This window comes from Anoplophora glabripennis, unplaced genomic scaffold (assembly GCF_000390285.2).
Source record: "Anoplophora glabripennis isolate ALB-LARVAE unplaced genomic scaffold, Agla_2.0 scaffold179, whole genome shotgun sequence".
NCBI classification, from domain to species: domain Eukaryota; kingdom Metazoa; phylum Arthropoda; class Insecta; order Coleoptera; family Cerambycidae; genus Anoplophora; species Anoplophora glabripennis.
In genome coordinates, this window is record NW_019416483.1 from 1 (window position 1) to 11653 (window position 11653).

Genomic DNA, 11653 nt, shown 5'->3' on the forward strand with positions numbered 1-11653 from the left:
TCATTGAGGCCAATTTCTAGCCATGGAATAATGGCGATTTAAACTACCATATGACAACTAAGATCAAAAGAGAGAGAAATTAGTAACTACAAATCAGATATTCACCAATATTCAGGCGCGAAAAAAGCCTGTTGTTACCTATCCTACATAAATATAAATATTCGATGTTTGACAAAAGCCTTGAAAAATATAGATACATCGAATTATCGAATCTATAACATCGATAGTACCTACGAGCATATACTACTGGAGGGAGTCTCCTAATGGCCGAGCGGGATACAATGCGAGCGAGATAGCTATGAAGGTATTTGCTATCTCTCTCTTGTCGAACGTGATTGGCTTACGACTGATCCCAGGTGACAGGAACAATCAATCACATTTGACTAGAGAGAGATAGCAAATACATTCATCGTTGCTATCTCTCTCTTTTCGCCCTGTAGTGCGTCCAACCGTTGGGAGGCTGCTTGAGTCTCCAGTAGTATATGTTCTAAGAAGGATATTAGTACAAACAACAAACATCGAAAACGTAACATCGATATTTTGTAAACATCGATACGATACACATCGCCCATCCCCACTCTGAAATGCCATCCCTTTGAAATGTCAAAGTCAAAGTGCGCAGATTGATTGTAGTGAAGAAGATTATGTGATTATGTGAAGATATTGCTTATCAGCGATGATAATTTTTAATAAATATCAGTTAAAATAAGGTGTAGGGTATAGTGACCCATAAAAGTGTGGTGTAATAGTGCAAAATGTCTATAAGGGCTTTAGGGACTCGTTTATTTAAACATGGTACGAGCGTCATTCGCCATATACGCAAAAGAAATCTCAATACAACCATCATTGCCGACAAAATTAATGTCGCACAACAAGTTGCACCTCAACCCCAAGCTCTAAAAAATAATCTAGCACCCAGGGGCTTCGGTTTAAGGACTGTTGGTGTGCAGATTGGCCTACAGGCAAGAAAAATCCTTATTGATAATGTTCTCAATCGAGTTACAAATAGTTTAGCAGCTGACTTAAGGAAGAGAGCTGCAAGAAGGTGAATATGCAAACATATTTAATATTTCCTTGGTAATAGCTACATTATTTTTTATTTGTTTATGTGCTTATCCAGCTTACATGGATTTATCAATGGCTGTACAATACAAACAATATCAAATATGAGTACTTTCCGAGACTTAGATTATTTAAATTTTAATACTTGAGCAGTATTAATGCCTATAGCATATCATTTTACACAAAATAACTAATTTCACGTAGTTTGAATAAACATAAACAGTAGTAGTTTATGTTTATTCAAAGTAGTAGTAGTAGTTTGAAACATAATAGTATTTTACGTTACAAGTCCGGTAGGTGACTTATTACATTACGAGTTGTTTGGAATAAAAACGAGTACTGTAATAACACCTAACGGCCGTGTATCGTATGATATTTTATTTCATACTGTCTTTCTATTTTTAACAAAGAGAAATTTCTATTCCTTAAAATTATCAAATTTTTGTTTGACATCGCTTGATCTGTCATTTTATAATATTGTTTGTGACATGTCTAATATCACGTTGCTAGGCAACATTTACCGGCTCTGAGACTGTAATAGCTCACTTACCGACCGCAAATGAATTTACCGGCTCTGATACTGTAATAGCTCACTTACCGACCGCAAATGAATCCGGGAAATAGCAATATACCGGACAGTATGAAATAAAAGTATATATACATTTGCATACAGTGTAAACAGCATTATATATACAAATAAATATAATGTTGCTTGAATTATTTATTTGTGGCATTTTTTAGTACTGCTTTAGGATATTTCAGCTACATTGAAAATAAAAATTTGTAAATATTTATACCCTTGTACCTAATAGACTTGTGAAGGGGTTAAGGTTATTAACGTAGTTTTTTCTAACAACATATATAACAGAGAAAGTAGATAATTGTTCAAGATTTCACTATAAATGCTGTGTGCCAAGTGTTACTCTGTTTATAATGAAATCTCACTCAATTATCTACTTTCTCATTGTGTGATAAATTTTGGGTTAGGTAAATCAGGTTTATAGAATCAACTCTTTGACTAATTCTTTTGGTACAAGGAGTTATTTATTTATTGTTTCTTTTTCTTTTCGAGTATGGTAAAAATAAATAGGTACCTGTCAAATAAAATAGATACGTTATTACAACATTTGTAAAAATTGTACTTTGTTTCTTTTAGGATTTTATATGGAGACTCTGGTCCATTCTTTGCATTAGTAGGTGTAAGCTTAGCATCAGGAACTGGGTTATTAACTAAAGAAGATGAATTAGAAGGAGTTTGTTGGGAAATACGGGTAAGTTTTACTTAAGGCTAACCATCACTCACGAGCATTTCCAACAATAAATTTTCAGCTTTCTGTTAACGTTACAAATGTAGATATGAGGATTTTGGTGAACAAAATTATTATTTTACTTACAGGAGGCCATTTCCAAAATCAAATGGCACTATCACGATGTCGACATCGATGAATCACGATTTGAGAACACACCAATAACACTTAACGATTTATCTTTCGGCAAACCAATTGCAAAGGGATCTAATGCTGTAGTTTATGCTACTAGAATTCAAACTCCGGATGAACAACATAAAGCATCAGCAGAAATGACAAACACTAAAATTCAACCTGAACCTACTGATGACATTACAAGATTCCCTCTGGCTTTGAAAATGATGTTCAACTATGATATACAGTCAAGCGCAATGGCAATTCTGAAGGCAATGTATAGGGAAACTGTCCCTGCTAGGTTGTACTACAGCAACGTAGGAATTTCAGATTGGGAGATCGAGTAAGTACCTACTTTGGTCAATTTTAAGAGTTACTTGTTAATCATTCGTTATTTCTAGATTATCACAAAGAAATAGACATTTGCCACCGCATCCGAATGTAATTGCTATTTTTTCTGTATTTACTGATTATGTACCGGAGTTAGAGGATTGCCGAGGCCTTTATCCAGCTGCTTTGCCAAGAAGAATATATTCAGAGGGAGAGGGACGGAATATGTCACTGTTTCTGCTTATGAAAAGGTAAGCCGTTACATGTCTGCTCATAAGTAATTATTATGTAAAAAATCTAATCTGTTGCTCTAATCCAGGTTTGAATATTATAGTCAAAAAACAATTGTCTAGGGTGGTCCATATTTCAGGTACAAAAATAAAAATTGAATGAGATCCAATTTCGAATAGTGTAATGTATGAAAGTATAATAACAAGTTTTTTAACAGAATATTTTTATTTTCACATACAGTGAGCGGAGTTTGTTTTATAATGACTTAGCTTTTAACGAGGTTTTTAATAATCGACTGCATATTGCCACGTATTTGTATCTTTAACTTTGGTTTTGTATAGATTAATTTTCAGTTTACTTATGTCATTCGTTTAGTATAACATGATTTTACTGTTCTTTGGAATGTTCTTATAAGTATTCGAACTGCATTGTATTTTAATCCAGTTAAAGTCTCCTACAACTTGTAAAAATTTTTATATGGTAGCAGCTACGACCAAAATATATAGTAATGTGAAAGACAAGGGTACACAGTGTTTCTTATAGATACGCCAACTCTACTAAGTTTTTAAAAGTATTTCTAGTTATTTTACCTAATTCTGTTATTTGATTTAATAATTTGTAAGTGGAAATATTGAACTAGCAATTTTAATATTTAGTTGTTCTGATCTCCTTTTATTTGTACATTTTTTTGTATATTGCCTAATAATCACCCCATGTAATATTAATAAAAAAATTTCCAATACAAAGCTATAAATTATATTTCTCATAAAAGTGTTTCCAGTTTTTTGTATTCATCCTCAGAAACATCTAATCATAAAAATCACAAAGACAAAAAAAACTGCTGATGTATCAAACTAAATGAGGTTTAGTTGCTGTGACTTAATGACTTTAAATTAATTTATTTATTCAGTATGTGTTAAATATATTTCTTTTGTTTACGAAACTTATGTAATACTTGTGAATAATAATAATAATATATCACAATAGATAGACTGATATGCTTAATTTTTATGATATTTTCAAACTAAAGTTATCATGTCTTTTTATGAGATAGAATACCACACAGTAAATATATTATTGTATCAGTAACTTTAAACAGGGTGGCTTATTTTTTTTATCAAACTTTAAAAGCGGCCGATTATCAGGTAATTATTTAAAAACAATTATTTTTTCTCAAATATATTCTGTCGCAATTTAAATTATAAAATAATTTTGACTGACATAATTTTTAAATGTACCTACCTATTTCAAATTATTCTATGCCCAGTCATTTTTGAGTATGTTTGGAGGAATGTTTCCCTATTTCGCATCACTTAGAATATACGTTTTGTAGTATTATACTTCTACTTTTAAAACTAATGGTTTGACAGGGTCAGCTCTATAACTTAAAAAATGTACTTAAATACTTGTTCCAAGTTTGATAAAAAAAATCGAACAATCTTGTGTGTTAGATGAATGAACTACATTGCAACCTCTTTAATCCGAACACCACATTGCCAGGCATTGTTCGTATTATCAAATCGTTCAGATTATCGAACATACTATACAGATTTGTACATATGTATATTATGTAAGTACATACACATTTTATTAAGTATAACAATATAAATATAAATCATATAAGACACATAAAACTTATATAAGGTTAAACATGAACATGTAGTTACATATACATATACCTATGTATTATTTTACGCTTTTCACATTTTTTATTTTTCTTGCTTCCAAAAAAACTCCAAAATTGTTACACAAAACACGACAGGTTCCTTGCTATCGGCAAACAAACTGACATTGGGCGGACAGGCATGAATGACTGCCGACTAGGTGGTTATGCGCGAAGCGATCTAGTCTTTTCTTGTCATCCTTCAGATTTCGCCGTTCGGATTAGCGTGTGATCGGATTAAAGTGTGTTCGGATTAAAGAGGTTGCACTGTACTTGATATATTGATAAATTTCAAAATATTCTTACACATAAAACAGGAAGTTTATGTTGTTTTACTTTTCGATTTTTTTAGGTATAACACTAATTTAAAAGATTATGTAACTTCCTCCGTTCTATCCAAAAGAACGTCCATCTTGCTTTTTGCACAGTTGCTTGAAGGCGTAGCCCACCTAACAGCACATGACATAGCCCATCGCGATTTGAAATCAGATAATCTTCTTCTAGACACCTCTGAGGTAGATACCCCTATTCTAGTAATCAGTGATTTTGGATGTTGCCTCGCAGACAAGCAGAATGGCTTAATGCTTCCTTACACTAGCTATGATGTCGATAAAGGGGGAAATACTGCTCTCATGGCCCCAGAGATTTTAGGCCAACAACCTGGGACTTTCAGCGTACTGAATTACTCAAAGTCTGATTTGTGGGCGGCGGGAGCCATCGCTTACGAGATATTTGGATGTGTTAATCCGTTCTATGGAGATAAGAATCAGGAGAAATTAAGAAGTATTAATTATAAAGAGGACGAGTTGCCGGAACTGCCAGATCATGTGCCGACAATTATTAATATTCTGGTTAAAAACTGTTTGAAGCGCAATCCCTCCAAGGTAAGTGTCTATAAGATGTTTTTTTTTTTGTTGAAATTTTCTTTATAACATGGTACAAGGGTCACCTTTTATATTTCGGGAATAGAAAATAAAAAAGAAATTAATAATATTATATGGCTTTATTGTACAATAGGCCCAATGGGGCCTAAACACAGTTTAAGCTATCCTCCCTAAAATTCCAGATTCCAGATGGCTTTATTGTTTTTCATAATATTTTCTATTAAGATTAATACAGTTTTGCATGCACTTGAACCAATTTTCGAAGCACTTTTTCCATTTTCATTGAACATTTTGAATTCATTAATCGCTTCATCAGGTGTTGAAAAACATTTACCTCCCTGATCTGTAGGAATAAAATAAGTCATTGGGTGCCAAATCAGGGCTGTACGGCGGATGATTTATCAATTCGACTTTTTTAGTTCTAAAAAAAGTCTCTTGTTTGAGCCGATATGTAAGAACTCCCCTTGTCCTGGCGGAGATTGATCTGTTTTCAGCGGTTGGTTTCCCTTATTTTTTTGAAGAATTTTGGCACACTAATAGTTGTGTACCATTCAGAATTGACCGTTCAACGTTGCACTAATGGTACAGTTACCAAATGTTGTTTTTTTTTTAAATGGGCGGCCATTTGCTTAGAAGTGCTTCGTGTGTGAACAACTTTTGTCGGATTTGGCTCATTTTGAAAAACCCATACAGTCAACTGCAGTCTACTATCGGGCTCATATGCATAGAGCCATGACTTGTCATCTGTTTCGATGTCATAGATAGACAGGAGCCTTTCTTTGAACGTTTTTTAAATTAAGTGGGATCCAACGTGAGCAAATTTTTTTTTGGTGGCCGGATGTTCATACAATATTGAATATATGCTGGTCCCAGTAATGCCCAAGAATGCCTCAATCTCATGATAAGTCACATTGCAACATCAGTTCATGCACAGCATCAATGTTTTCTGGACAACAACCGATTCTGGAGAACCTTCACTAAAATTCGTCACTCAGCAAACCACGACCATGATTGAAGTCTGTATACCACTGATATACAGTGGTCTTTGATGGTGCTTGATTGCCAAAAGTCAATTTTAGTTCATCGATGCACTATTGTTGAGATAATCCATCTCGAAAGTTGTAAAAAATAATTTCTCAAAAATGTTCTAAACTTAATTCCATTTTTTGGCTGAGATGAATTTCTCAAGTCACTGTAAACAACATAGATAGCGCTTGTACCTCAAAATCTTTCTAGTGAGTATACCGACAAAAAGTCGAACTTTGTGATAGAGATGTCAGTTGTCAGATGGCAGCACCAGGATCGTCCATCCCCGAAATATAAAAGGCAACCTTTGTATAATCGTCAAAAAGTAGGAACGTTTTTGTAATAACTAGTATGTTAGAAGGCACCATATTTTACCCTAAATTCTTCTTATTACAACATTATCAAAAACTGGAAAATTTTTGTAATAATTAGTATGTTAGAAAGCACCATATCTTACCCTTAATTGGAACTGACACAGTTCCTGCTGAATAATGGAATACCGTAAAATTTCCCCATTAGAATAATTTGAAACAGCTTTTCATTCTTTTTTCTTGATATTTTGAAAAAATGTTATTTGAAAAATTTCCCTCCCTCTTTTCCTTCTCTCTATTATTCCCTTCGTGAGAACTAGTTTTGTCTGTCTCTTATTTGGTAATTTTGCCGTACACCCTAATCACATTATTCTTTGTGCTCTTATCTTTACTTTGTGTGTACCCACAAGTATAGTTTTTCCGATATCAATTGAAGAACCAACAGATTGATAGTATGTACCAGGTTTGGTCGCTGACGCAGCAACTCGGCGTTGAAATATTTGAAAAACTTGTTCCCATATTTATTTAGCTATACCCATATACAGGTCTGGTCGAATTAAACGTGGAGGCGATAGAAATGTATACGCTCAGTTGAAGACTGTGAGCTCGGGCAAAGGAAAACAATTACAGTTGCATTGGGCTACTGGGCAATAAATCACAGCAGATGACAAGTGGTTGATAAATTGCCCAGCAGTGCTGTGCAGTAATGCGGAATTTGGTGTGATTCATGTAATTTTAATTTATTATACACCTTCTATCAATCATTCATATTACAATTGCGAAAGGGAGAAATAAAAGGGATATTTTATTTGTTTACTAATATTATCACAACATGGCATTTTGGAGACATTTTGAAACAGAACAAAACAAAATTTACCACCAGTATAATAAAATTGTTTGAGGACATAAATAATTAAAATATGTTGTTGGCCAAATGAACATATAATAGAAACTTTTTACACATTATATACAAATTATTATAATTTTTTACCTTTAGCAGAACATTTTTTAAGGACGGTTATGACTCATTAAATTTTATTACCAGACGTTTTTATGCTTGTTCAACTGACTTCGGAAAGACTATACAATAGTGGCAAAGATATTGAATTCTGTATTGGTACATGTAATATAAAAATTATGGTAAATTTTCTAGATTCAGTGAATTGGCCAAGAAATGGCGATATTAAAATTGGTTTCAATTTACTGTTCTGTTTTAGGAATTCTGTGTGACTTATTATTTATTTAGCAAAAAAAAATAAGTTGCATTTACCTGTTTCTTATTGTGGTTGTATTATTGCGCCAAATTGATTGGTTATTTGTTATTATCATAATTCATTTTTACTCCAAAAGTTTGTACCCTTAAGTTTAGCTAATAAATTGGGCAATTTTTTGGTCAAAAATTTTATTAAACATATAGCTTGGTTAATATACTTCAACACAATACACTAATGTCCTACATATTGAATTGACATTCAATGAAATGAATTCAATAATAAAAATTATACAGGGTGGTCCGAATTTTATGCAGGAAACTTTGAGGACAGATAGATCTCTTTAAAATAATAGGAGTTTGTCTTATAAACATAGCTCTGGAATGGCCTCGTTTTAGAGATACAGGGTATTGAAGTTGTTAAAAAAAATTTATTTTTTGTTTATATCTCAGGAATCTATTAACCGTTCTCAATAAAATTTGATACAAATAATGTATAATGGTAGGCCTTGCATTCCCTAAAATATGAGCTTTAAAGGTACAGTTCTACACCAGTGGTGTACAACTGGACAGAGGTCACCCCCTTTTTATAAAAAAAACCTACGCTACTGTATTTTTTACAAGTTATTGTAACAGATTTATATTCTAATGCACTAAATACGTAAAAAGGTAACTTGAATTTATTCCCTAAGGTTCACCATTTTCAAGTTATTCATACCAACACAATCCCCTTGTGGCAGACACTTCAAACCATATTACAAAAATACCTATGTTTATGCTTAAAATTTAGTGCAATTTGTAAGCACATCAACAAAATTCTCTCCACATCACCTGTGAGGTAGTGTTCCTGGTGTGTTTTAGTTTTCCCTGGAGGCATTATCTTTACAAATAAGAACAATTTAAATCAAAATAATAATAAAAATACATTTACCAAGCGACAACAACTAAATAAGAAACAAAATTAACGTTACGTATTTACAGCACTTGTTTAAAATATGAACCACCCACAAACATAGAAGTCAAGTTTAGATCTGGCGATCTGGCTGGCCAAGACACTGGACGCTCTGCACCATTATGGTTGACATTGGCATTTGGTCTTCTACCTATCCGTCACCCCATATAATTTTCATTAAGCCATTCTTGTATTATTCTCCTAAAATGCACAGGAGCACCATCCATTTGAAGCCAGCTATTTTGTCGTATATTTAATGGAACATCCTCTAATAATTCAAATAGATGGTTTTCTAAAAAGCTTAGAAATCACTGGGAATTTAGATGGGGTGGCAAGAAGAAAGGTCCCCAAACATAAATATTCTTGTAATATTATGGTTAGAAGTGTCTGCCACAAAGAGATTGCATTGGTATGAATAACTTGAGAACTTGTGAACTTTAGGGAAAAAGTTACCTTTTTTACGTATTTTGTGCATTAAAATATAAATCTGTATCTATAAATCTACAATAGCTTGTAAAAAATACAGTGCTGTAGGTTTTTTTTTATAAAAAAGGGGGTGACCCTGTTCAGTTGTACACCACTGGTTGAACCTTTAGAGCTCATATTTTAGGAAATACAAGGCATACTATCATACATTATCTGTACTTAATTTTATTGAAATCGGTCAATGGATTCTGGAGATATAAACAAAAAATCAATTTTTTTAACAACTTCAACACCCTGTATCTTTAAAACGGGGCTCTTCCAGACCAATATTTATAAGGCAAACACCTACTATTTTAACGAGATATATCTGCCCTCGAAGTTTCCTCCACAAAATTCGGACCACCCTGTAGATTCCTTATTAATGTCGATATACAGGGTGTTTCAAAAAGGTTTTGCCAAACTTGAGGGGGATATATAGGACATTGTGGTAGAAAATTTTTGCGTATAAACCCCTAGTTCGAAATGAGCCGTTTTGGCCCAGGAACAATTTTTGTCCAAAAATGTAATGTTATTTCGTTGACACCAAAATACTGATATTCAAGTAATTTTTATTAAGGATAATCAGTTGAAAAATCATTTAGCAAAAAGATTGAGCAGAAAATAATAAATTTATATCCGGTTAAACATTTTTTTTTTGTTTTTCTGAAATGGCAATATCTCGAATTAATTGTTCTGTGATAGTGAGCTACTTAAAGCCATGAGCCACGGGTAGTTCACAATCAATGGTTTTGTAATATAGTCAGTGACATTATTAATCTTCTGAATTTTAATAAACCAATAATTAGACAATATGTTAACAAATCAACTTGAACTCGATGTATTTTCAGCGACTCCATCCTGAAATCGCAGCGAATGTTTGTCAGCTATTTTTGTGGGCACCTAGTACTTGGCTGAAACCAGGCAATATAAAGCTGCCTACCAGTGCAGAGGTAAAACTTCATTTTTTTTGCCTTATATCACATTTTAATTTTTATTTGTTGCATTATTTGTAGATTTTGCAGTGGTTGTTAAGTCTCACTACAAAAATTCTTTGTGAGGGAAGGATCAACAACAAGACATTTTCGCAAAGTAGCGATAATATTATACCTGGTGCAGAGACAGGCAAGGCAGAGGGGACTGTTCAAAAAGTCGGGCGTAGGACGTATCCCGAATACTTGCTTATTTCTAGCTTCCTGTGTAGAGCTAAACTGTCTAATATCCGAGCAGCTCTTTCTTGGATTCAAAGTATCTCTTATGAGGTTTAAATTATTTTATCTTTGGTTTATTGGGGCGTAGGTCATATCCCGAATATTTACTTATTTCTAGCTTCTTGCGTAGCGCTAAATTATCTAATCTGTGAGCGGTTCTTTCTTGTATTCAAAGTATTCTTATGAAATTTAAATCGTTTTATCTTTGGTTTATTGGGAGGCATTTTTGTTAGTTAAGCTTTGTGTTACTAAATTTCAATATTAACACTCAAGGAAATAATGGAAATTAATTAAAGTTAATTTTAATATAATGGAAGTCGTAGTGTTAAAAAAATTTTAGTTTTAGGTAACAAGTCGGTTCAATTTTTTTTAATGAAAATTGGAAACTAAAGACTGGTTAAAATTGTGATTTATTGATAAACATTAGAGTTGGAAAAATTTCGATTTTTATGGCAATGCGTCTATATAAAGTACTTAATAATTTAAAACGTCTTTTAATTAAAAAAAAATCAATTCGTTTAGAGTAGTAAAAATAAATTTTATGGGTTTGATTTTCCAGCTCTAAAAAAAATTAACGGGCACTTGCTCCTGTAAATAAAATTATGTAATAGACAAGATCCTTATCTGATTCAGAAAAGTTGGATTCATTCGAGATTATTTAATAAATACTTTATTTCATCATGGATTTAGTTTTATTTCTGAAAAATATTTTTAAAGTAATAGTAATAATACTTTTATACAGGGTGCTATGTATTGCATATTTTGCCAAGGATTATCAGAATTTCATAGTCTAGGAACGTTGGGGGAACCTACATCAGGAAATGTCTCGTATGTCCGTGGAATTTTCTCAAATTCCAATCAATTGGTCTTTTTTTTTATAAGCTGCTGCC

General features: G+C 32.8%; 1 protein-coding gene across 1 annotated transcript; it reads left to right on the forward strand.

Moving 5' to 3' along the window:
* The first annotated feature begins 554 nt into the window (after positions 1–554).
* On the forward strand, positions 555–11444 carry LOC108907724 (serine/threonine-protein kinase PINK1, mitochondrial). Its single transcript, XM_018711523.2, has 7 exons — positions 555–1045; positions 2219–2333; positions 2459–2826; positions 2885–3064; positions 5060–5591; positions 10404–10505; positions 10569–11444. The coding sequence occupies exons 1-7, from the start codon at positions 756–758 to the stop codon at positions 10818–10820; spliced, it is 1839 nt and encodes a 612-aa protein (XP_018567039.1). The 5' UTR covers positions 555–755; the 3' UTR covers positions 10821–11444.
* Positions 11445–11653: the final 209 nt, after the last annotated feature.

What these genes read in the sequence shown, in the direction of transcription:
- LOC108907724 (XM_018711523.2), top strand. Translation starts at nt 756, where the DNA reads ATGTCTATAAGGGCTTTAGGGACTCGTTTATTTAAACATGGTACGAGC. An exon ending in AGGAAGAGAGCTGCAAGAAG is followed by an intron (nt 1,046 to 2,218) that starts GTGAATATGCAA and finishes TGTTTCTTTTAG; the next exon opens with GATTTTATATGGAGACTCTG. An exon ending in ATTTCAGATTGGGAGATCGA is followed by an intron (nt 2,827 to 2,884) that starts GTAAGTACCTAC and finishes CGTTATTTCTAG; the next exon opens with ATTATCACAAAGAAATAGAC.